Below are 25,554 nucleotides of genomic sequence, written 5' to 3' on the forward strand. Positions count from 1 at the left end.
CGATAGTACTTGGAATCTAACTAGGGATAGGGTGGGAAAGTGAAGTTGAAATATTTGCCACCCAGATGGACAAGGGCAGCAGATGCATGGGAAAACCACCACCTGCAAGTTCCACTCCAAGTCGCTCACTATCCTGATTTGGAACTATATCGCTGTTTCCTTCACTGTCGCAGGATCAGAATCCTGGAACTCCCTCCCTAACAGCACTGTGGGTGTACCTACACCACATGGACTGCAGCAGTTCAAGAAGGCAGCTCACCACCACCTTCTCGGTCAATCAGGGATGGGTAATAAATGCTGGTCTGGCCAGCAATGCTCTCAAGAATGAATTAAAGTATATATTTTTTTTTTCCTGAAGGGTCAATTTTATCTCCCTTTTTTTTTACAGGTCATTCTTGTTGATAGTCTGGAGGAATTCCAGCACAAAAGTTTGAAAGTCACTCACTGATTGATTTCAACTTAAGGGGCAAACATTTGCTTTGACACAAGAAACTTAAGCGATGGACCAGAAACAGAATATAATCAAGATCGGAAACAGTTGGGGAAAAAACAAAATAAATCAATGTTCTTGTAAAGGTGCCTGGTCAACCAACAGCTTGCATTTATACAGCATTCTTAACATAGTAAAATGACCCACAGCGCTTTGCAGCAGTCTTATCAAATAGAATTTGAGACCGAGCCACGAGCCATTCGGACAAAACTGCTGTCATTTCCTTGGTGCATCTGGTTCTAATGTGGCACTTCACCTTTGATGGTTTGGAAGCATCTGGTTACATAAAAATTTAATGCGTTCCCACAAGAGCCATCACTATGTTAAGAGGTTGTCTGCATGCCACCCTCCCAAGAGATGGGATAACTATTCGACAGCCCCTTTGTGAGCTGGAAAGGTTAAAGACAAGTCTTATCTGACATACCCAAGAAAGATTGTTTGCGTCAGTAAACGCAAACCTTGGGGAAATAGCATAACTGAGGTGCAATCACCGTCTGCTGCCTTTGCCATTTCAAAGCTACTCCTCCTCCAAATTTTAGCATTACTAGAGCCCACAAAGGAATTCCCAGCCAGCCCACTTTGGTCGCAGCATGCACAATAGCAGCTGAAAGCTAGATAGTTGTAAGGAGTATCAGTGGGAATAAGAGACTAAGAAAGCAAAAAAAAAAAGCCTAAACAGAGACGAGAAGTGCTGAAGTCTAGAAAGTTCAAATGAAATTATGTTTTTTTTTAAAAAAAGGAACATTCCAGCAGCAACAACTTGCATTCATATAGCACCTTTCATATACTGAACAAAATTTGACACCAAGCCACATGATCAAAAACTTGATCAAAGAGGAGGTTTTAAGGAGTGTCGAAAGAGAGAGACAGAGTGTGGAGAGGTTTTGAGATCGAATTCCAGAGCTTAAGGCCCAGACTTTCTGCTTCTAAGTCGTTAAGCTCTGAAATTCCTCCCGAGATCTCTTTCCCCCCGCTAACTCTCTCCTCCTTTGAAGATGCCTTTTCAAACCTACCTCTTTGACCAAGCTTTTGATCATCTGTGGTAATATCTCCTTATGTGGTTCCGTGTCAAATTTAGTTTGAGAACACTCCTGTGAAGTGCCTTTGAATGTTTTACTACGCTAATAGGCATTATATGAATGCAAGTTGTTGTTGTTAGCATCCTACAAACCTGCCTCCTGAACAGTCTGCCCCCCCCCCCCCCCCCAAAGCATCTTATGCATCTCCCCCCTCCCTTTACCTCAAAGTTGTCAGCATTGCCTTCACATGTCTCGGTTCCACATTCAGCAACTCCTTCGCTAAACTCCTTCATCTCTCTCTTTGCTGCTGCTCCTATAAAACACTCCTTCAAACCAAAGTCTTCAACCAAGCTTCTGCTCCCTTTCATTTTTATACTGATTGCACCTCTTGTATGCGCTTTGGGACCCTCACTACATTAAAGATTCAATGTGAATGCGAGTTATTGTTGCCAATATTTTTGCAAAAGAACATTTAGACATTAAAGCCCTACGATGGCACATATTTTTGAATATTTGAGTAAAATTAATTGCTTCGAGTCACCGTCTTGTTTGTTTTTTTTCTTGTTTTTCCTTCCATTTTGCCCACTCCCCAGAACGCGCCAGGTTTTAGTCATTCATGGGATGTGAGTGTCGCTGGCAAGGCCAGCATGTACTGCCATCCCTGGTTGCCCTTGAGAAGGTGGTGGTGAGCTGCTGCACTCCATCTGATGTAGTTACGCCTCCAGTCCTGTTAACAAGGGACTTACAGGATTTTGACCCAGCGACAGTGAAGGAATGGTGATATAGTTCCAAGTCAGGATGGTGTGTGGCTTGGAGGGGAGCTTGCAGGTGGTGGTGTTCCCATGCATCTGCTGCCCTTGTCCTTCTAGGTGGTGGAGGTTGCGTGTTTGGAATGTGCTGTCAAAGGAGCCTTGGTGAGTTGCTGCAGTGCATCTTGTAGATGATCGAATCATAGAAAGTTTAAGGCACAGAAAGAGGCCACTTGGCCCATCGTGTCTGTGTCGGCCGAAAAACAATCCACCAATTCTGATCCCACCTTCCAGTATTTGGTCCATAGTCCTGCAGATTACGGCACTTCAGGTGCATATCCAGACTCCTTTTGAATGAGTTGAGGGTTTCTGCCTCAACTACCCTTTCAGGCAGTGAGTTACAGTCCCCCACCACCCTCTGGGTGAAAAAGTTTTTTCTCATCTCCCCTCTAGTTTTTCTACCAATCACTTTAAATCTATGCCCTCTCGTCACTGAACCTTTTGCTAAGGTGAATAGACCCTTCACCTCCACTCTATCCAGGCCAATCAAAATTTTGTACATTTCAATCCGATCTCCCCTTAGCATTCTCTGTTCCAAGGAGAACAACCCCAGCCTATCCAACCTTTCCTCATTGCTGCATTTTTCCAGTCCTGGCAACATCCTTGTAAATCTCCTCTGTACCCTCTCTAGTGCAATTACATCCTTTCTGTAATGAGGTGACCAGAACTGCACAGAGTACTCAAGTTGTAACCTCACCAATGAGTTATACAGTTCCAGCATAACCTCCCTGCTCTTATATTCTATACCTCGGCTAATAAAGGAAAGGATTCCATATGCTTTCTTAACCACCTTATTGACCTGTCCTACCTTCAGCGATCTGTGGACATTCACTCCAAGGTCCTTCACTTCCTCTACACTTCTCAGTATTTTCCATTCATTGTGTACTCCTTTGCCTTGTTTGACTGCCCTTTGATGGTACACACTGTTGTCACTGTGCGTCGGTGGTGAAGAGAGTGAATGTTTCAGTTGGATGATCTGCCAATCAAGCGGGCTGCATTGTCCTGGATTGTGTCGAGCCTCTTGAGTGTCGTTGGCGCTGCACTCATCCAGGCAAGTCGAGAGTATTCCGTCACACTGCTGACTTGTGCCTTGTAGGTGGTCAACAGGCTTTGTGGAGTCAGGAGGTGAGTTACTCGCTGCAGAATTCCCAGCCTCTGACCTGCTCTTGTCGCCACAATATTTATGTGGCTGGTCCAGTTAAAGTTCTGGTCAGTGGTAACCCCCAGGATGTTGATGGATGTGTCATCATTGTTGCTTGTCTTTGAACATCCGGTGTCTCAGTTGCTGCCTTGTTAATGGACCAGCACTTGGGGCTAATTTTTGTGGAAACAGATTTGTGTAGGGCTTGGAACCGCACTGTGCTTTGAGGTGATAAGCATATCTTCTTCTGTGCTACTTCGCATTCAGCCAAAGACCAGTTTGTCTAGTTTTTGATGTAGACAGCAAGAGATTTATCAAACTGTGGTAAAGTAGAATAGAACTGCTTCCTAAATGTGAACATTTGTAGTAATAAAAGTTGCATATCTTTGTTCTTACCACTGGAGGATTTGCTGTACATCTATTCTCTGCAATTGCAGTCTGCAGCAAAACATAAATAATAAAAGTGTCGCAATTTTGAAAAGAGCGTAGTGTTTTGTTAAAAATCTTCCGAGGCACTTGAAAAGTTGGCAAATAGCACAGAGCCAATGGCGGTCCCTATGTAATCACTTTACGAGCTATAACTCCTTGCATGATCTCGTAAATAAAAACTGAAAATGCTGTTAAATCTCAGTGAGTCAGGCAGCATTTGTGGAGAGAAAATCAGGGTTAATGATTCAGGTCAATGACCTTTCATCAGAATTGGAAGAAGCTAGAGATTTAACAGTTTATAAGGAAGTAGAGAGCGAGGGAAAAGTGGAAGGAAGGGGAGGAAAGTTGGTGATGGAATGGAGAATAGGAGTCACTAAATGATAAAAAGGGTGATAAAGACTTATCTGACCTGAATGTTTTAGCATTTTCTGTTTTCATTTCTGATTTCTAGCATCTGGAATACTTTACTTTTATTATGGTCTCTTAAAGTTCAATTTCAAACTGTGGAGTGCAGTAACAAAGTGTGATCGCACATCGAAGAGTTGTGAGCCACAGGTTAAACTTCTCATTTTGCTGACCTCAGCTGCCATTTATTGAATCGTTCATGGAGCGACTGCAGAGTGGAAGGAAACTAGGGAGAGTTGTCCATCTCCTGTGCCTTCATGTTGCCTGTACAAGGTGACTCTCATGGGGCAGACCGCCTTTTCTTGGAGATCTGGGCGGTGACAGGCAAAATTAAATAAGGTATTGGGAAAAATAAGGAAAGCAATTGTGTTGCCTACCAAGATTTTAAAAAAATTTATGTAAAGCATTTGCCCATGGCTCTCCTGAAAACTCAGTAATTGTTTCCACCGGCAGAAAGGTCAATAATCGGGACAAAAAGAACCATAAACATTTTTTACGCAATGAGTTGTTAGTCTGGAATGCGCTGCCTGAAAGGGTGGTGGAAGCAAATTCAGTAGTAATTTGGAATTGGATGCATACTTGAAAAGGAAAATAATTACAGGGTGATGGGGAAAGAGCAGGTGGAGGGGGGCGGGGGGGCGCGTAAACTGGATAGCTCTTCCACAGAGCTTGGACAAACAAAAAGGGGTGAATGGCCTCCATTTGTTCTGCATCATTCTATGATCTCAGCAGGCAATTGTAGGGTCATCAGCTTTCAGCTCTGCCGTCTGGATTAGTGAATTGAGAAGCAGCCAGGGTTCCTGCTCCTGATTGCCCCACAGGTCCCCACTGGGAGTGCTGACATTGAGCAAGGATGGGATTGTTTTTAGCTATGACACCTCCTGTGATAGAATCTCCAGGTAATATTCACCATCATGACTCTTAAGTTTTAAAAAAAAGCGTCTCGTTGGATGCAATATTGGACAAGGTTTGATGTCTATGGAGCCAAACTTCCAACAAGAGAAGAAAAGTGGTGGAGAAATTAATGGGAAAACATTGGATTCATATTTGAAGAAGCAATAAAGGTGGTATTGGAAAGGGCAGGGGAGTGTAACTAATGAGCATATCGCATTGAACATCAGCACTAATGGAATGGAATTAATGCAGAAAGGGCAGAGAAGCTAGGCTAACAAGTTATCTCTTTGAGAGCCAGCACTGATATGTGGTTATATGCTGGTCTCCTATGCTGTGAATTTACACTGCAGGAGGAGACTATTTGGCCCATCATGACTTTGTTGTTGCTAGTTCGTGACCTAAAGCTGATTGCTTTTTCCTGTCCTCTGTCGAGAGTTTGACGACAGTCTGCTTGCAAGGCAAACGCAATCCTTAAACTGGACCTTGAGCCAAGGTTTCAGAACCTGACACTCTTGACTGTTTCAGGATGTTTTCTCGCTGGAGATATCTCCCCCTGCCCCCCCCCCCCCCCCCCCCCTTTTTAATCTAGATCATTATTGTGGTGTTTCCAAGTCAACTCATGTACGAATTGATTCCATCATTAAACAGGATAATGTTACTTTAAGCAAAGTGTTGCAGCACCTGGGTGATGTCCTCATTCAGAACCAAAAAAAATGGCTTTGTAAACTTTGATGCAAACAAGGATGAGTGAGTCTCTGCTGATTATTTCTTTATTTTGTTCACTTTGAATTTGTACCAATTGTGATGAATTGTTTCATTTGCCTTCACTTGCTTGTTGGAATTGAACCCAAACCTTTAAACATTTACACAGCCTTCACAGTACAGCTACATAATGAGGAGTTATTTTTTAGTCTGTCACAAGATAACTCTGCTATTGCTGTTACAGTTAGGCACAGTCTGTCAGAAAGAAGCCAGTTGGATGATGATAAGCCTGTTTAGATTTTTTTTTTGTGGTTATTTACAGTTTGTCCATCTGCTGTGGGTTAATAACAGACTGGGCTGGTTTTATTTTCACAGGTAATACCAACAGCATCTTTGCCTTAGATTACATCAGTGGAGCTCTGACTCTCAACGGCCCTTTGGATCGAGAAAATCCCCTCTACAGCTCAGGGTTTATATTGACTGTCAGGGTGAGTGATTCCAACTGAGGCCCTTCCAACAGCAAAAGCAAACCAGATTTGATACAAATGAATGCCGATAATCACCTAGCTCAGTACTGCAGCTGCACATTGAGGGAAATAAAAAAAACAGTGTGGGATGTTTTGACCAGATCCACTGGGGTGCATTGTTCCCTCTTACCTGTGCAGCCACGCAGCAACCCCGAATGTTCTGGGCGCAAGTTGGCCCCTTTAAATTACCGCACGTGCACAACTAAGCAAAGAAATTTAAAGGGGCCGCACACTTATGGAAATCACCCCGCACCTGAAAAACAAGGAGAGGGGTGTCTGCTATTTCTGAAGTGAATGACACTGTTCTGTTCCTCGTTGATTTTCCCCCTACCCTCCCCCACAAACCTGTCTCCCTTCTGCACCGTCTCTCCACGTTCTAGCGCTTTACTGTATTTCAGGGTGTGCCTACACTTGAATGCATTTCAACCCAGGGTCTTCAAATATTGTACGAAGGTGTTTGTTTTTGAAATTAATCGTCCCAAGATTTTAACAAGCGGGTTTACTCATTTATTTCGTGTCTCTGTTAAAATAGCAGAGAGATTTCATATGCCAGTTAAACTATCGCAAACTAATATTTCAAGAGCTTTATTTGACATTTGTCCTTTGCATTTGGAATTATGACTCTTCTAAATCCAAGCCCTGTGAATCATTACTGGTGGAAAATAATCAGTTCCCTCACCAGTTGCTTTGCCTTTAAATTGCCAATACCAGTATTGCCAGTTAGGTTTGTTTCCATGGCTGGTGTTGTGCCATTGCTTTGTAAGTGTCTCAGTATAAATCTGGAGTCTGGTTCCAGTCTGACTCTGGAGGGTGGGGGGGAGAGTGCTGTAAGATTTCGGGAGGAGGCCCCGTCCACCTTGCATGGTGTTACTTCAGTGAAGTCTAAGGCCAAGTAGAGAAAGTGCTCAGGAGACGAGTTGTTCCTGCTGGGAGTCTTAAAAACTTACACAGACTATTTAAATGTGTGAAAACCGATGCTCCCGATCTATTGCAAATGTGATGACCAAGAGCAGAACCTAAGTCCTAAAGTTTTTACAAAACAGAAGTAGGCCATTCAGCCCACAGCGTCTCTACTAGCCATCTCAAAGAGCTGTTTTCTCCATTCTGTTCTTCTGCCCTTGCACATTCCCACGTTTCTTTCTTTTAAAAAAAAATTCAGCCACTTCCCTTTTTAAACCTCTGATTCTGCATCCATCATTGTTCCTGGTAAGGCATTCCATATCCTCTACCTAAAATTGTCTTTTTATTTCACCTGCTTGTTATTGTCTTCCTGTCCGTTATACATCATTATTTCTCTGTTTACCTTATTAACACCCCTCATTCCTAAGTTGAGACTCTTGTTAGATCTCCTCTTACCCTTCCCTGCCCTATTGAAAAGCATCTCATTTTCTCTCTTCTCTCCGCACAGCTATCATCTCTCCTTGTAACTGAAAATGTTAGAAACATCAGATATTGGAAGCTAACTCTAGTCTGAACCTGTAAAGTAAACATGGTGTTTTAAGCAATAAATAAGATCCCGTGTGTTTTGCTACAACACTGTACATATTTAGCCCCATACTGCTTCTGGGTGGAAAAAATAGTTCCATCCATGATTTGAGCCTTTGCCAGGACAGGTAATGAGATCAGGGAAAGGGCACAAATGGCTAAGGACATTCAAATTTGGGGCCTTTGTGCCCGGGAACAAGAATCAGCTGGAAGGTTTGATGCCATCGTACCACTCCACAACTTCTGTCTGTAGTTTATGATGTGGTGGAAGTTCATCCTGGTGATTGTTCTAATTTTGAGATTTTTTTCCAGTTTAATGTCATGTCCCACTGCTATTCCTGATTTTTGCTGGAAAGCGCATTAAAGCATCCAAGAGTGAATGGCTCAAGAAGATTAGTTACCCCCCCCCCCCCCCCCCCCCCCCAATGCACTGCACCCATCACACTCTCCCTCTGAGTGAGTGCATTGTCTCCCATTTGAGACCTCTTCCTGACAAGGTGGAAGAGCTCAAGAATCTTCCGAATGTCTCCCCATTAAAAATAAAAGGAACCCAAATTTACTGTCGTGATTATACCATAAAATACAGCTGTCATGGTAACCAGGGTTGGAAAGACGGCAACGCTGCTGTTTTAGTTTTTTTTTAATGGTTATTTTGCATCCAAATGAGCAGCATGAGTAAAGTTTAAAATAAAGCAAAATACTGCGGATGCTGGAAATCTGAAATAAAAACAGTGCTAGAAATACTCAGCAGGTCTGGCCGTATCTTTGGAGAGAGGTCTGTGACCTGTGAAACGTTAACTCTGTTTCTCTCTCCACTGATGCTGCCAGAGCTGCTGAGTATTTCCAGCACTTAGTTTTTATATCAGTACAGTTTATCTATTTATCAATTTGCCCCAAGCTCCTCCACTCCAGTTGTGGGTTTTCCAATGTAGAAGACAGTTCATTGTGCACTTTTTAATTTGTGAAGGAGAGCTAAAGCAGGCACCTTAGATCGCTATGTGTGCTGTCTATTGTGATGAGTGCTGCCTGCTATTCGTGTCACAGAACAATGACGGATATTAATGGTGAGTCAACCCCAGCACTGTAGATGCAGCTTCTAAGCCATTGAGTAGCTTTTCAGGTCTGGGAATTGAGCCAAGCTTTCCTGACATAAGATTGTTTCTTTCTGGCATTAAGTACATCCTTCTATATTGATGAAAGTGTTTAATATATTGTTGAGAGATCTGTACACTATAAGCAATTTATTGGGAGCTGTAATTATGGAAGTCCGAGCTAATGTACTCATATCTTCAAAAGCAATGGCAAAGCGCATTAGCACATGTCAATGTGGAAACTGTGATACATCTCTTTAAAATAAATAAATAAAATCCAAGCCATCAAAAATAATGCCAACACTTTGGAAGGGAAGAAATGGGTTCTGTTTTTCGATGGCCACAAACAACCTTTATGCATTTTATTTCTCTCAGTCCTTTAACCAAATTGCTGTTCAGAAACTCTGGTTTTGATGACATGGTTAAAGCTGCCAACACACTAATGTGGCAAAACAAAAAAATTAGCCCTTCCCACCTCTTGTCTCTAAATGTTCTTTAACCTGTCAGTAACTTCAAAAAGGTTTTGTATGCAAAGTAAGTTAATAACAATGCACATTTTCTGTTGTTTTGGTGATAACAATTTTAATGCCTTTATCTTTCCGAAATTTGTTAACTGGCCCCCTGTGTAGGACAAAAATGGTAATGTGGCCCTTCACCCGAAAAGATTGTCACCCTTGGTATACATATGTAATGCAACTTGATGGATTTTTTTAAACAGCAAAAACATTTGTATCCATTTTTCTATATCTTTTTATCTGTTTATCTGCATCCATCTATATATGTACATATATGTAACTTTTCATTTTTAATCTATTGGTTTGTTTGTATCTATCAGTGGTTCTACCTTTGTATAGCTTTCTATCTGTGTATCTCTCAGTATCTCAATATGCCTGTGTATTGGTAGCTATCTGCACCTCTACCTAGCTGCATTGCTCTTTGTCTGTGTTTGCATGTATCTAGTCGTCTTTTAAGTGTATCTGTGTTTTAATATATCTGCCTATATCTGAGTATCAATGTATTCCGCTATCTCTGTGTGAATTTGAGTGTATCTATCTATATTATGCATCTGTCTGTGTATTTCTTTGTGTCGTGTTGTCTGTGTTTAAGTCATTCAATGTATCTTGCTTTCTGTGTTTGTGTATGTGTGATGTATGTAAATATGTTTTTTATGTATGATTTTTAACCCCCTGATGTTTGTCATCCAAGGGGAAAAGATTGATTGGGTTCAGTTGTCCTGGAACCAGTTCAGAGAATTGTACTCCCCTCCCTGTTTCCACTCAAGTTACAGTGATGGGGGTTGGCCCTGTGATGGAATTCACCCCCAACATGTCCTCCAATTCATGAGCGATGGCCACAACAGATTTACTGCACATAATAAATACCCATGTTGGTGATTATGGGTAGTTTTGCAGTCTTTGTGATGGTCTTGGAGGAATGTGAAAATTGGCAACGCAGTTTAGAGCTTAGAGGAACTCCTGATGTGTCTATTCAGCGTGTGACTAATCAGCCGTGGTTTGAATTGTTCCCTGAAGAGCTGTATTGAGAGTCTGCATCTCTCTCTTAAACCCAAAGATATTACTCCCTTCTCTGTTGGAATGAGATTGCAAGATGTTGCACGGTCCCTGGCTGTTTCCTGAATTAGGAGTACCTGACCTAATGCTCGCATCAGAAATGATGATCAAAGTGGCGAGCACTCATTAGAGTGGAAGCTCAGGCTGCTTAAAATTGCAGTGTCCCACAGAGATTGCTGAATTTGTTTTGTCCTGTTATAAAGGCAGAAGTTAAACCTACTTGTGAAAATCCAATGAACTCGAACTTGTTGACAAATAAATGAATCTTTTCATCACTGTGCACAGAGGGACAGGAGAGGTGAATGTTGCTGAGCCCTGCTTTTTCCTGGGTTTACACCCAGTGACAAACAGGAGGCCAGGGATGAGGACTGAAGGTCCACACCATAAGTGTCCAATCTGAATTGCTGGCATAGTTAAACTTTTAATATATAGAAAAAGCTTCAGTATCCCAATTATTTGCTGCAGAAGTGATCCTATTAAGGCTCTAGTGCATCTGATACATGAGTAGCAACACAAGCAGAGCCTGGAATATAAACTCCCAGTAATCGTTCCTGATAAAGTTGTATTTTTTTCCAATTCTCTCCACAGCAGTACTTTGAGTGTTTGAAGGATTGTACATGTGTGTTTACATCGTTGCTGACTACTTTTGCCTGCAGAGAAACAGCCTGAACCTTCAGAGTAATTCATTCGGTGTGAAGCTGTTGGTGACGTTTTGAGATGTGTTAAGGCCTTAAAGATTAAAGTCCTTCCTTTCTTTGCTTCTCTATCTCCCGATTTTGCTTTTTTTTATTTTTCTCCTCCTCTTCACTCTTCCATGCTGTCGCAGTTCCAACATGTCATTTTGATTAGAATGATATTTGAGGTGGGCCTGGCGAGAGAGGCTGGTTTGCACTGCGGAGCTGATAATGTCAAGTTTGATGCCAGTAGCAGTCCAGCACAATGGCTGTGGGCAAACTGTGCCATCAGGCACTGTGGTCTGCCATGCACCCCTTTCTACCTAATGTGCTGTCATGCATTAGGAAAGTGCCTGTGGTACTGAGGGCCAGGTGTTCCAACTCTTAAAGGTCTCGAGCAATAAGTGATCTGCTTTCCTATTAGTGTAGACTCAGTTCCTGTACAGCACTGTTGAAGCTGTCATGAAACGGGCACTGATTTGCTGGCTTGTTTAATCACGCAGTTGCTGTTCCTTTAAGGGTAATCTGTTGGTAGTTAGGAACATGGGAGCAGGAGTTGGCCATGCAGCCCATCGAGCCTGCTCTGCAATTAGATCGTACCCATTTACTTCTATTTGGGCCTTTTAAGTCATCTACCTTGTTGTGAATGCTGCGTGCATTCAGGTAGAGTGCCCTTAACCTTGTCGTCTTGACATTCTGCATTCTAAGCCTAATTGATGCTCGCCTTAGTTTCGCCTGCCTTCTAATGTCACTTGCTACCTTTCTACCTCCTGTTACCAGCTTTACTTCCTTCCATTTGAGCTACCCCTCAGGTTCCCATCCCCCTGACAAGCTAGTTTAAGCCCTCCCCAACAGCACTAGCAAATCTCCCTGCGAGGATATTCGTTCCAGTCCTGTCAAGGTGTAGCCTATCCATCTTGTACAGGTTCCAGCTGCCCCAGAGCCGGTCCCAATGCCTCAGAAATCTGATGCCCCCCTCCTACACCAATTCTCCAGCCACCTGTTCAATCGATCAATCCTCCTATTCCTATGCTCACTTGCACATGGCACTGGCAGTAATCCTGCGAATACTGCTTTGGAGGTCCTGCTTTTTGATTTCCTTCTTAACTCCCTAAAATCTGCTTTCAGGACCTCATCCCTCTTCCTGCCTATGTCATTGGTACCAATGTGGACCATGAGGCTGTTCACCCTCCCCCAGAATGAGGTCTTGCAGCCGCTCCGTGACATCCTTGACCCTGGCACCGGGGAGGCAACATACCATCCTGGAGTCACGTTTACTGCTGCAGAAATGCCTGTCTGATCCCCTGACTATCGAATCCCCTATCACTACTGCTCTTCCACTCTTCTTCCTCCCTTCCTGTGCAGCTGAGCCACCTGTGGTGCCATGGACTTTGATCTGGCTGCACTCCCCTTGAGGAACCATCGCTCTCACCAGTATCCAAAATGGAAAACTGATTAGCAAGCAAGATGGACTTGGGGAACTCCTGCACTGCCTGCCTGGTTCTCCTAGACTGCCTGGCGGTCACCCAGTCCCTCTCTGCCTGCATGCTCCTAACCTGAGGTGTGACCACCTCCCTAAATGTACTATGCCTCGCCGATGCACAACAGTAACTCTAGTCGCCGCTCGAGTTCCGAAACCCAGAGCTCAAGCTTCTGCAGCCGGTGACACTTCCTGCAGATGTGTTCATCTAGGACATGTGGTGCATCCATGACTTCCCACATACCGCAGGATGTACATTCCACTTGGCCGAGCTGACCTGCCATAACGTAACTTTAAATACTTTTTATTACAATGGCAAGTAAAATAACTTACCAGTTACTCACCAATCAACTACTTCCACCACCCCCCCCCCCCCACCCCGTACCGACGAGAGAGGCAGCAACTGGAGGCTGAAAAAAGGTAAAAGAAAGTAAGGAGCCCATCCCTCATGCACCAAACCCCCACTTTACGCTCTGTGCACTCAAATTTATTTTCTTCTTAGTTTATAGTTCCCCTCCTTACTGAACTCCCTCAATTACCAAACTCCCTTCTTCACACACTGTGCCCTCCAGCAGCACTCAGTGCAGACCAGTTGTATTTTGTTATTGTGTAATGCTGATTCTTACTTTATGGTGTCCTTTGAGTTTCATTACCTCAGCTATTCACACCTTTAAGGCTGTGCCCGATCTGCCATCTATGGATGTTAGCCAAGGGTACTGTAGTTGAGCCCTGATTAAATTGGGGTCATTGTGCACTATCTGCTATACTAAAAGAGGAAAGGCAGAAACAGAAGAGGTGCGTGATACTGACTGGCTTGGAAGTCCCGATTTTAACCTGATGCACCTTACAGAACCTTGCCCTGCCAGGAAGTATTGCTGTTAAACGGCCCTAAAGGATCCCAATCAGGAATCATAAGGCCCTCTGGACAGCCAATCGTTGGCTCAACAAAAGTCTTAATGGAAGCTGTAACAGAGACGGCCAGTAACATTCAAAGTACAACCATCATCTACACATCCCCAATACCCTGGGGAAGAAACAAGATGACTGGCATTGTCCCCACCTTATATCAACACCCATGAATTATGCAGCATTTCTCCACAACTGCACTACCTCATTCTGAATGGACTGTCATGACACATTAGAATGCCAGTTAACCCAAATGTACCTTGAAGTGTGTGGTTCAGAGGTGTTTACTGTGCTTTATCCTGGAACATCCTTTTTAGTGATGGTGTGTGGAGCATGCCTTCTGTTTCCTTATCGCATGTTCCTTCTGAGTATTTTCCCAAAGGTCGGAAGCGATGAGGAGCTGGCTGCTGTTTGTGTCTAGCTCGAGAGATGGTTGTTCTTCTTGGGCTGGGCTTGCAAAAGGCCCTGAAACTAAAGATACCAGGGATGCTGGTGTGGTGGCTGCCTGGACTTGCACACACTCTGATACATCAGCTCCAGGGGGTGGATCACTTGTTCAGCAGCAGTGCTTCTTTGCAGGCAGAGACACAGGAAATAGCATTGCCCTTTTATGTCCCCTCCATCCACACCACTCTTGTGCTCTTATGGAGATGACAAACATCCCTCACCACCAAAAAAAAACCCTTCCTTCCAACACCTTGAATAGGACTTCCAGAGTTGCACCTTGAAATATTGCCTTTCTGTCACTTGGCCTTGATGTAATCATTTCTCCCCCCTCAGTAACAGTGACAGCTTTGAGATGACTAGAGGTTTTTAATAGCTAGCAGCGCCAGATGACCCACTTTTCAATTTTCATGCTTTCTCTCCCAACGATCTTCTCTGCCGTCAAAAGAACTGATCTTGCATTTTGGGTGAAATTGACTGTTAACCGTACAGGTGCTGGCAGAGTGTCCAAAGAGCAGTCATTCTGTGTCTCAGCCACAGACCCACCTCTGCCATTGCAGAATGCCCATGTTTAGTCCTCAGAGCAGCCATCAGAATGATTGGTGTGTCAAATTGAAATGGTATCTCGGTGCACTTAAACCCTTACTGAATTGCATCCATTTCATTCTTCGCACTGCTGAGAGCATAATTGTGAGCACTGTCCTGCAATGTAGAGCAGGGAGCAGTTTGTTCAAACATAAATATAGCTTTCGCCAGTGGAGGAGGCAATTTAGAGCAGTGACTCACAAAGAATTTCACAGCTCTGCCTTCGGAGGCAAAGATTAAAGCAAATTGCAGTGCCAGAAAAGTAGAAACATCGTGAATTATGGCCGTGTTATGTCTGAGCTGTGAGTGCTTGATATTAAAATTGGAAGCTCAAATCAGAAAGAATGCCACCTTTCAACCTTCACCCCAACGAAAGCAAAATAAAATGACGGTTTAGAAAAGAAACTGCACAAAAACATTTCGATTCCCTGAACTACCAATAGGATCATTTAAAAAAAAAAGTCATTTGGCCCATGTGAGGCCACTTTTCTATTTTGGTTGGCAGTGGGAGCACTCTCTCTTTAATCCCTATCCCCCCTTGCGATGATCCTAAGTTTCCAGCAGGGAGCCGTGCTGACAAGGGGCATGATTAGACATGTCTTTGTAACTTCTAGTATTGCATGAGTTTTTCCCCAGTTTAAAAAGAAAACTGCAGCATGTTGTGCAGTCTTGGTTGGAATTTAATAATTGATGTCGTAAGTAGTGAGGAGGAAAACCTTAGATTACAGGACGATATAGATGGGCTGGTAAGATGGGCGGAGCAGTGGCAAATGGAATTTAATCCTGAGAAGTGTGAGGTGATGCATTTTGGGATGACTAACAAGGCAAGGGAATATACAATGGATGGTAGGACCCTAGGAAGTACAGAGGATCAGAGGGACCTTGGTGTACTTGTCCATAGATCACTGAAGGCAGCAGCACAGGTAGATAAGGTGGTTAGGAAGGCATACGGGATACTTACCTTTATTAGCCGAGGCATAGAATATAAGAGCAGGGAGGTTATGATGGAACTGTATAAAACGCTGGAGTGCGGTGTACAGTTCTGATCACGACACTATAGGAAGGATGTAATTGCAGTGGAGAGGGTGCAGAGGAGATTCACCAGGATGTTGCCTGGGCTGGAGCATTTCAGCTATGAAGAGAGACTGGATAGGCTAGGGTTGTTTTCCTCAGAACAGAGAAGGCTGAGGGGGGACCTTATTGAGGTATACAAAATTATGAGGGGCATTGATAGGTTAGATAGGAAGAAACTTTTCCCTTAGTGGAGGGGTCAATAACCAGGGGGCATAGATTTAAGGTAAGGGGCAGGAGGTTAAGAGGGGATTTGAGGAAAAGAAAATTTCACGCAGAGGGTGGCTGGAATCTGGAACACACTGCCTGCAGGGGTGGTAGAGGCAGGAACCCTCACAACATTCAAGAAGTATTTAGATGCGCACTTGAAACGCCATAGCATACAAGGCTACGGGCCAAGTCCTGGAAAATGGGATTAGAATAGATAGGTGCTTGATAGCCGGTATGGACACGATGGGCCGAAGGGCCTGTTTCTCTGCTGTATAACTCTGACATAAAATTTGAGAATTATTTATCAGTTATCAGTAAAATATTCAGAGCTACCCTGATGCTAACTGGAATCAGGCAGTATACTAACTGCAAGACCAGTACTCGGTGATAAATGGTTGAATCTAACTAAACCGTCGGTAGGAACATGTTTTGAAGGTGTTGTGATTTTGCATCAGCGATGATATTAACATTCCCTCAGTGTAGAAAGACTCCTTTATATTGTGTCTTATCACACCCCTCAGAAACATCTCCAAGAACTTCACACAATGATATACTTTATGTGCTGTAACTGTTGTATGTATAGATAACAGATTTCTTCCCCCCCCCAAGAGTTCTTATCCAAATGTATGCCTGAACAAACTGCAGTCAATGTATACTGGTATAACAAAATTCAAAGTGAAGGCTTGTCAAAGCTAATACAGTTTGAGCTGTTTATGTAACCCTCTAGTCAATCATTTATAACATTTGGTTGCACTGGGCCTATCCTGTGAGAGCTGCAGTATGTACTTGTGAGTGAGGAAACATGCATCCTGCCTTTTCTTGATCAGTAAATTTGAAAGGATCAATGCAGTAGCTCATATCTAAAGGAATTCGATTTGGTGGGTGTGGTATTTATTTCTTATAGTAATTGGAGGAATCCAGAACAAGAGGGCACAAGCTTAAAATTAGAGCTAGGGAATTAGGGAGTGAAATCAGGAAGCACTTTTTACACAAGGGGTTGTGGAAATCTGGAACTCTTCCTTCAAAATGCTTTCATTGCAAGGATAATTGGAGCTTTCAAGACACAGATCAATAGATTTTATTCAGGTAAGAGCATTGATAAGTTTGGACAAAGGTGGGTAAATAGAGTGAGTGGCGCAGTGGTTAGCACCGCAGTCTCACAGCTCCAGCGACCCGGGTTCAATTCTGGGTACTGCCTGTGTGGAGTTTGCAAGTTCTCCCTGTGTCTGCGTGGGTTTTCTCCGGGTGCTCCGGTTTCCTCCCACAGCCAAAAGACTTGCAGGTTGATAGGTAAATTGGCCATTATAAATTACCCCTAGTATAGGTAGGTGGTAGGGGAATATAGGGACAGGTGAGGATGTGGTAGGAATATGGGATTAGTGTAGGATTAGTATAAATGGGTGGTTAATGGTCGGCACAGACTCGGTGGGCCGAAGGGCCTGTTTCAGTTCTGTATCTCTAAATCAGCATGATCTAATACAGTGGTGGAACAGGCTCATGGGACTGAATGTCGTCGTCCTCTTCCTGTCCCCCCCCAGCGTAGAACAGCATGGTGCTGTGCAGTCCAGGATAACAAAACGTCAGCAAATGTAGCATTCTGTGCACATGTACACAAGTTCATTCACAGCTGTGAATATTCGCAGCCACCCCTTTTTTTTTTCTCCCAGTCAGCTAAACTTCTGTTTTCACTCAGCATTTATGCAGATGCATTGAGTTGAAAAATACCCCCGTCAGTAATTACACAGGGAGATTTCCCCCGCCCAAAAAGGGTGATGTGACTGCTCAACATAACCATGTTATAATGCACCTGACCACAGATTTCACCTACAGTCTGCTGAATGTTGAGTTTGCCACCCTTGCAGGTGTCGCCCGCAGAGGTTTGGGGCTTTCCCTGGATCAGGGGAGGTGAGAAATTAAAGGCAACGGCCAGCCACCTTGTAATGGTGGGCGGAAGTGTGCAAGTAGCTTTTAACCCAGCTTATAAACTTGGTCAATGAGAAGTGATGCAGGGGAGGTGAAATGTATATTAAAATAAATAAGCAGAAAAATTTGAGCAATGTAACTTGTACATTGCTGTTTCTGTACAAATATGCCCTGGATATTGATAGCATCCATATTAAGTAAATAATTAAAGCATTGAACATTAAACCAAGCCCTGTCTGCTGTCTCAGGTGAACATAACTGATCGAATGGCAGTATTTCAAAGAAGAGCAGGGGAGTTCTCCCCGGTATCCTGGCCAATATTTATCCCTCAACCAACATCACAAAATCATTATCTGATCATTATGGCTTTGCTGTTTGTCAGAGGTTGCCGTGTTTCCTACATTACAACAGTGACTGCACTTCAGAAGGACCTCATTGGCTGTAAAGCATTGGGGACATCTTGAGGACGTGAAAGGCGCTATATAGATGCATGTTATTACTTCCTTATTGCCGTGAAGTAATGTGGCGGAGCCGCTGCCTTTGTTGACCAAAAACATTTCTTTTTGTGCGCGGCTTTTGCCAAAAAGTTTTTTTTTTTTTAATTTTCAAATTGCCTGGATGAAAAAATTGTAGGTGTGCTTAATGTCAAAAGATTAATCCTTGGGCATAAAACACTAAATCAGAAGTGAAAGTTTTAGAAATTGGATTTTTTTTTTGCCTTGAAATTAGACTGTACAAATATTAGCCTTCAGACCCATTGCTATGACATTCCTTCGTTTAATTGAGGAGTGAACCCTCTATTTAACCTATTCACTTTCAACTGGCCAATAACTCTGTTAAAATAGTGAGGAATGGTGTTTCAGAGGAATATGGTAAACGTTTGTACGTTAATAATTGAAGAACCAAATTTTGAGGTATTTAATTTGACACTCAAGTGTGTCTTCTCTAATGTTTTCACTTTTTACCTGGCCAGTCATTCAACTTGAGAGAAAAGGATTCAGCTTCAGGATATTCTTCCTGCCTTTCTTTCCTGTCTTATTTTATATAACGTGTGAATTATAGAAGCAGATTAATTCTGGTCAATGATGTAAGTTTGGCTGCTATCATGACCTGAAATATTCGATCCGGACAATGAAGATTGACCTCAGCCACATAACTCTTGATGTGAGGTAAATCAGCCTGTTGTTTCAGGGTCAAATTTTAATTCAGTTGAACATATTCTGAAGACCTGTACACCATCAGATAACCAGGTCCTCAGCTTTTAAACGATCTCCAGACGTGATTATGTACAGAGTATTATGTTTAATGATTAACAGTAATTGAGGTACAAGCAAACAACCCACCACTTTTCATCTCTTTTTTTTGTTCATGCTCCCTCCTCCTTGCGCGTGTGTTGTCTCTTGCATGCTTTCCCTCACTATCTCTTTTCTTCGATTGCTCCAAGTCTCTCTCGCTGTCCTACTTTTTCTTCACCCATTTTTCCAGGTCTTTTATACCCAACATCCCTTTCCCCTTGCCAATCCTAGGAGTGGGAGAAGCTACAATGCCCCCTTCAACCAGAAAATGCCCAACCCCTGAGAATTGTTCAACTGTACGTGGATCTATTGTTGGGTTATTTCAGGGGCAGCAAAGTCACACGCCACGGGTAACCTTGGAAAGGGTAATGAAGTTTAAGACGCGGCGATAAATTACAATGTGGCTACGGTGTTGACCATAAAGATTTGCTTCTTTCCCCCATCCCACATCCCTGTTTACCACTCTTTCCCCCTGCGCCCCCACCCCACCCTCTTCATCCTGCTTTCTCCTCCCCTTCAGTCTGCTTCAACTCTTCTCTATTCCACTTCATTCTTTGATGGAAAGTTGCTGCCTGTTCATCCCCCATCAATCGCTCACAGGTCAACTGGCCACGAGGGAGCTCTGGGCCATTGGCAAAAGATTCTGTTTCCCAAAGCTGATCAGATAATTCAGCTAAAACAGCCTCAACTCGCCTTCCAGGGATGTCAGTGAGAATTGGAATTCAGTCTGCTTTCTGACAGTCAGGTGCTTGACATCTTAACCTAGTTTAACCTGGACTTAAAGTTTTGACAGTTTTTAATAATTAAGGTTTAAAAACTTGAACCGCAGAATTGTAGGGCCCATGCTTGAGCCCTTTCACTCTAAAGCTGTCAATCATGTTCGGCTGCCATGATCAGTCAGTCTGGGCTTAAATCAACTCAACAGGGTCAGTCATTTGAGGCAACATTCGTCTAGGTTTCAACGTTTTGTGTAGGAAAGTACACATGATGCACTCTGCACCGTCGAGAGACTCTCGCCTAAATCCTTTTTAACTCGTGAGTATCATGCTGTTGTAGCAAGCTGGAATGGGTCACCTGCGCTAATGTTTCAATCTTTGGACAATGCTGGGTTTGAGGGACTTCAGTTAATGTGGAGAGACGAGAGAGGATGGAATGCTCTCCTTAGAGTAGAGAAGGTCAAGGGGAGATTTCATAGAGGTTTTCAAATTTATGAGCGGTTTTGATAGAGTAAATGATGAGAAACTGTTCCGACTCTGAGGAGGGTCAGCAACCGGATACAACACCGATTTAAGATAATTGGCAATGAATCGGGGATGATTGGAATTCTTTGCACGCATCAAGTTATGATCTAGAAAGCACTGCCTGAAAGGGTGGTCGAATTTGGATAAATACCTTTCAGGGCTATGGGGAAAGAGCTGGGGGCTGGAGGATTTTGAGACCACCATATTCTCAGGGGCAATTGGGGATCGGCAATAAATGCTGGCCTAGCCAGCGATGCCCACATCCCCCGAACGAATAAAAAAAACAAAATTGGATGGCTCTTTCAAAGAGCTGGCACAGGTGATGATGGGCTGAATGGCCTCCATCTGTGCTGTATAATGCTATGATCTTATAACTATCTAACTACAGCAAAATTGAACAACAGAATGCCAAAGAAAGAAAGAGACTTGGCTTTATATAGAGCCTTTCACAACCATAGGGTGTCCCAAAGTGATTAATAGCTAATGAAGTACTTTTGAAGTGTAGTTGCTGTTATAATATAGGAAACCGGTCGACCAATAGGCATGTGGCAAGCTCCCAAAAACAGCATTGTGATAATGACCAGCTAATCTGTTTTTTAGTGATATTGATTGAGGGTTAAATATTGGCTCTCATGTTGGGGAGAACTCCCCTGCTTTTCTTCGAAATAGTGCTGTGGGATCTTTTATGCCCACAAGAGAGAGCAGCTGCGGCATCCATTTAATGTCTCATCCAAAACACTGCACCTCTGACAGTGCTGCACTCCCTCAGAACTGTGCTGGGAGTGCCAGCTTTTGATTTTTTTTTTGTGCTCCAGTCTCTGGAGTGGGACTTGAACCACAACTTTCTGACTTGTGCGAGAGTGCTACCCACTGAGTTGCAGCCGACAGCTAAATGTTTGAAGAAATCCTTAAAAATTAATGATAATAAAAACAAAGTGCTGGAAATACTCAGCAGGTCTGGCAACATTTGCAGAGAGGGGGAAACAGAGTTAACGGTCTTTGTGATTGCCAACTGCTGCTGTTCAGTGTTAATGGAAAAATGGGTGGATTTGCAGAAGTAGGTTCCCCAAATTGCCAGTAATAAACACAGAAATTGACTTATTCACTGGTTATAAGCCAGTGACCTGAAGGGAAGAGCAGAGCCCTTCGTATATGACAGACAAGGCCATTGATTTTGCGTGCTTTCAGAAAATGAGACTGAACTAGAGAATGCACTCCCCCAAAATACCAGCAAAACTCCTGAAATGTCATGCCATAAAAACAGAATTTGATTCTTTCAGTTGCCACAACCCCAGTGATTGTTATCAGTCCATCTTGTCTCTCCATCTACCCATGCCTAGGTTTGTTTGTTTCTGTTTTTGCCTCTGCATTCAGTCACTAAATTAAACCTGAAAGTTCTAATAAAATGTGCATTGAAGCATATGCACAACTAAAAAAAGTGCTGACTTACCTTTTTGGATTTATGTTCAACTCCCAGGAATTCTTTTTTTAAATTAAAATCAATATGAACTGGCGGCTTGCTGAATACATATTTGTTAAATATGGATTTATGACTTGGACTCCAGCTCTCATTGATTTTAGCAGCCTAACAGCTGGGTAAGTATTAAAAAAAAAACTTTACACTTCAACAGATGTTACTTGTTCAGACCCGGAAAGTGGCTCATAATCGCTACAAGCTGGCCTTTGAAATTGCTGCTGTTTTATATGATGGCTAGATCTGCAAATAATTAATTTTTGTCGTGGTTCTGATCTCTCATCCAGTACTGGCAGGACGTGACATTGGTGGAGATGCTGCCCTTTGAATGAAATGGTGATCAAACTTCTGTCTGTCTCTTCTGGTGGACGTTGAAGATCCCTAAACTATTACAAGAAAGAGCATGGAGCTCTCCGAGTATCGTGGCAAACATTCCTCCCTCAAACAACATAGGAACAGAAGGAGGCCACTTAGCCCCTTAGCCTGTTCCGCCATTCCATAAGATCATGGCCGATCTGTGATCTAGCTCTATATACCTGCATTTCCTTCATATCCCTTAATACCTTCAGCTAACAAAAATCTATCGACCTCAGGTTTTAAATTAACAATTGATTCAACTTCAGTTGCTGTTTGTGAGAGAGATCCAAACGTCTGCCGCCCTTTGTGTGTAGAGGTGTTTCCTAATTTCACTTTTGAAAGACTTGGCTCTAATTTTCAACCCTGCCCCCTAGTCCTAGACTTCCCAAGTAGTGAAAGTAGTTTTTTCCCAATCTACCTGATCTGTTCCCCTTAATATCTTCGACTGATCATTTATTTCATTGCTATTTGTGGGATCTTGCTATGTGTCACTTGACTGCCACATTTGCCTACGTAACAATGATCATTGCACTTAAAAGTAAACACTCTTCAAATATTTTAGAGTGGTGTATAACTATCTTTTTTTAATACATTATATTTTTTCTTTTCTGTGTAGGGCACTGAACTAAATGAAGACCGGACACCATCAAATGCTACAGTTTCCACAACGTTTAATATACTGGTGATTGATGTCAATGATAATCCACCAGAATTCAACCGGTCTGAGTACAGTGTCCGCATTACTGAATTGGCGCAAGTGGGCTTTGCTCTCCCTCTCTTCATCCAAGTGCAGGATAAAGATGATGTAAGTACCGCGATAGAGCTCTGCATGTGCAACCTGATTTTAAAAATTGACAACTACCTCCAGTCACGCATGTAGCTGTCTTGTGTTTCTCGGTCAGCGTCTGGCCTTGTATGTTGTAAATGCATCTCAGTTCTGCAACCATCATAACAGAGTAGTCAATATACCAGGAGAAGCTTTGTCAGTAATTGGAAGAATGGATGAACAGTTTATATCGATAAATATTGCAGCTGTATTAAGGATGTTTGTCTGTGGTGATTTGCATGCAGGACAATGAGCAGTGTTGTGCACTGTCTGATTTCCCACACCTGAGTACAACAATTGATGTGGATTAAAATCTCATCCCTTTTTCAAATCCACCCTAGGAACTTGCCCCTTCCTGTCTCATCCAGCCGCCCAACTAAAATGGGAAGAAAATAGCTCAATATGTTCGTACAAAGCATCTTGGGGAGAGGGAGCTGGGCAGGGGTTTGTGAGATCTCACAGATCCAGAAGGGTGATTCCTTGGTCCTTCATTCCCAGCAGACCCACTGAATTCTGTTCTATTTCTCTGGCCCGTGCTTCCTACAGTTGTGGCTCCCTTGTTAAGAACATACAAGAAATAGGAGCAGGTGTAGTCCATTCAGCCCCTCAATGCTGGCCTACCATTCAGTTAGATTTTGGCTGATCTACCTCCACTTTCCTGCCCTATCCCTTGATTTTCTTAGTGTTCATAAATCTATCGATCTCAGTCGTGAATATACTCAACAACTGAACATCCAAAGCCCTCTGGACTATAGGGTTCCAAAGATTCACAACCCTCTGAGTGAAGAAATTTCTCCTCATCTCCTTGCCTATCCTTATTCTAAGACTGTGCCCCCGCGTTTGTTCTACATTCTCCAGCCAGGGAAAGCGGCTCAGTATCCATCCTGTCAAGCCCTCTAAGAATTTAATATGTTTCAATGCCATCACCTCTTCTCCTCTAAACGCCAAGAGAATATAGGCCCATTCTACTCGCTCCCACCTCAAAGGACAGCTTCTGTTGGCTGTGTTCCCTGTTGGGTACACAGAATCAACTAACTGCTCAAATTAGCTGCTTCTGAAGCTGAAATGAGGCACAGGGGTTGCAGAGAAGTTCTGAAGGTGAGTTAATGTATGAGGTGCCTCTTGGTCTGTTGCTGGTTGGTGTGCCACAAGGCAGGATGGGGTACTTACCTGTTTTCATTGATGGAAATGGTGTTTGGCATTGGGGGATGCAGTTGGGCAGGGGAATGAAAGATTAATCGTCATTAAAATGGGGGAAATGATGCAGTGGGGAAGTAAATTAGTTGCAAAATGCAACTAAAAAGTTTAGCTTGTGCAATAATGCAGAAAACATTTGTGAATTCCCACTGTTTAAAGAACTATCCAGGATACCCTATTTCCTGTGTATTATTCACGCAGCCACTGGTTTGAAATCGGTTTTGAGACTGGCTGTCAGCCCTGAAATTATTCATTTGTTTTGTGCATTTTTGGTCCATCAGTTACTTGAATTTAAAAAGGGATTTTTTTCCTCTCTGATCCCAGTTTTCATTTCTTGCTGCTTGTGGGAATTCAGACAGGTGCTTCTGCTCTGCCCTTGTGTTGTGTCTCCGTGTCCCTGATTTACAAATCATACCCTGACAGCTGGTTTGCTCCCTGCTGTTGAAGTGGAAATTCTCATCGATGATGAGCTACTCCTCAGTAGCCTGAGCTGCCCAGGGCGACGAGTCCAGTCACTGCATACAGTCACAGTCAGACAGTTTAGCCATTAGTAGCATTCCATGCGTGAAATTGTACACCTTTTCTTGATGGTTTTTACTTGATTCTGAAGAATTCTGATTATACGCTGTTAAGTTGTGCTATTATGTTGCATACTTCTGACACCATTTTGGTCCCCGCCCGCAACCCTCCTTGTTTCCCTGGTTGTCGGGTCGGATGTTTGGCTTGTGTTGAAGGTGCTAACCTCCCACAGTCCCAATTTGTTGCATCAAATATCTGATTCCATTTCCCTTCCCTTTCCTTTTCAGGCTCCCAACAGCATGTTTGACGTCCAACTCGTGGGAAACAACTCGGACCACTTTACCATTTCTCCAACATCAGGCCAGGGGAAGATAGATATCCGGGTTCGGGTGGCCCTGCCCTTGGATTATGAACGCATCTCTCACTATGAGTTTTCTGTAAGTTGTTTGATCCGACCTCGTTTATATTTAAAAAAAAGCACCCAGTTATTGCAACACAGGAACAGCCTGTCAAGCGTGTTCCGCCAGTCAGTGGCTGATCTGTGGTCTAACTCCTTAAGCTCCAGTTGTGGGGTCATTTTCTCCTTCATTGCTTGGTAAGGGTTGCCAACCCTCTAGGATTGTCCTGGAGTCTCCAAGAATTGAAGACTGATCTCCAGGACACTGCCACAAGCAAAACCCAGGAGAAAACTTCGCAGGCATTAAACAATATTGTGGGTCTTCCTTTTCATTTTCTTTGAACCCTTTTCATTATTGAATAAAAACATTAGTGATGGGGGGGGCGTGGAGG

The 25,554-nt window shown here is 43.2% G+C and overlaps 1 protein-coding gene across 9 annotated transcripts in view; it reads left to right on the forward strand.

The window, feature by feature from the left end:
• Positions 1-25,554, forward strand: part of cdh23 (cadherin-related 23) — a 658,884-nt gene that overhangs the window by 258,702 nt on the left and 374,628 nt on the right. For 8 of the 9 annotated variants that reach the window (XM_068020420.1, XM_068020419.1, XM_068020423.1 and 5 more), the window contains exons 10-12: positions 6,265-6,377; positions 22,840-23,028; positions 25,053-25,202. In XM_068020420.1, the coding sequence (XP_067876521.1) occupies positions 6,265-6,377; positions 22,840-23,028; positions 25,053-25,202 (452 nt within the window). Of the gene's footprint in view, positions 1-6,264; positions 6,378-16,987; positions 17,020-22,839; positions 23,029-25,052; positions 25,203-25,554 lie in introns of those variants that run through there. The other variant, XM_068020422.1, reaches the window with a different exon arrangement.

Source organism: Heterodontus francisci, chromosome 42, assembly GCF_036365525.1.
Source record: "Heterodontus francisci isolate sHetFra1 chromosome 42, sHetFra1.hap1, whole genome shotgun sequence".
Lineage (NCBI taxonomy): Eukaryota > Metazoa > Chordata > Chondrichthyes > Heterodontiformes > Heterodontidae > Heterodontus > Heterodontus francisci.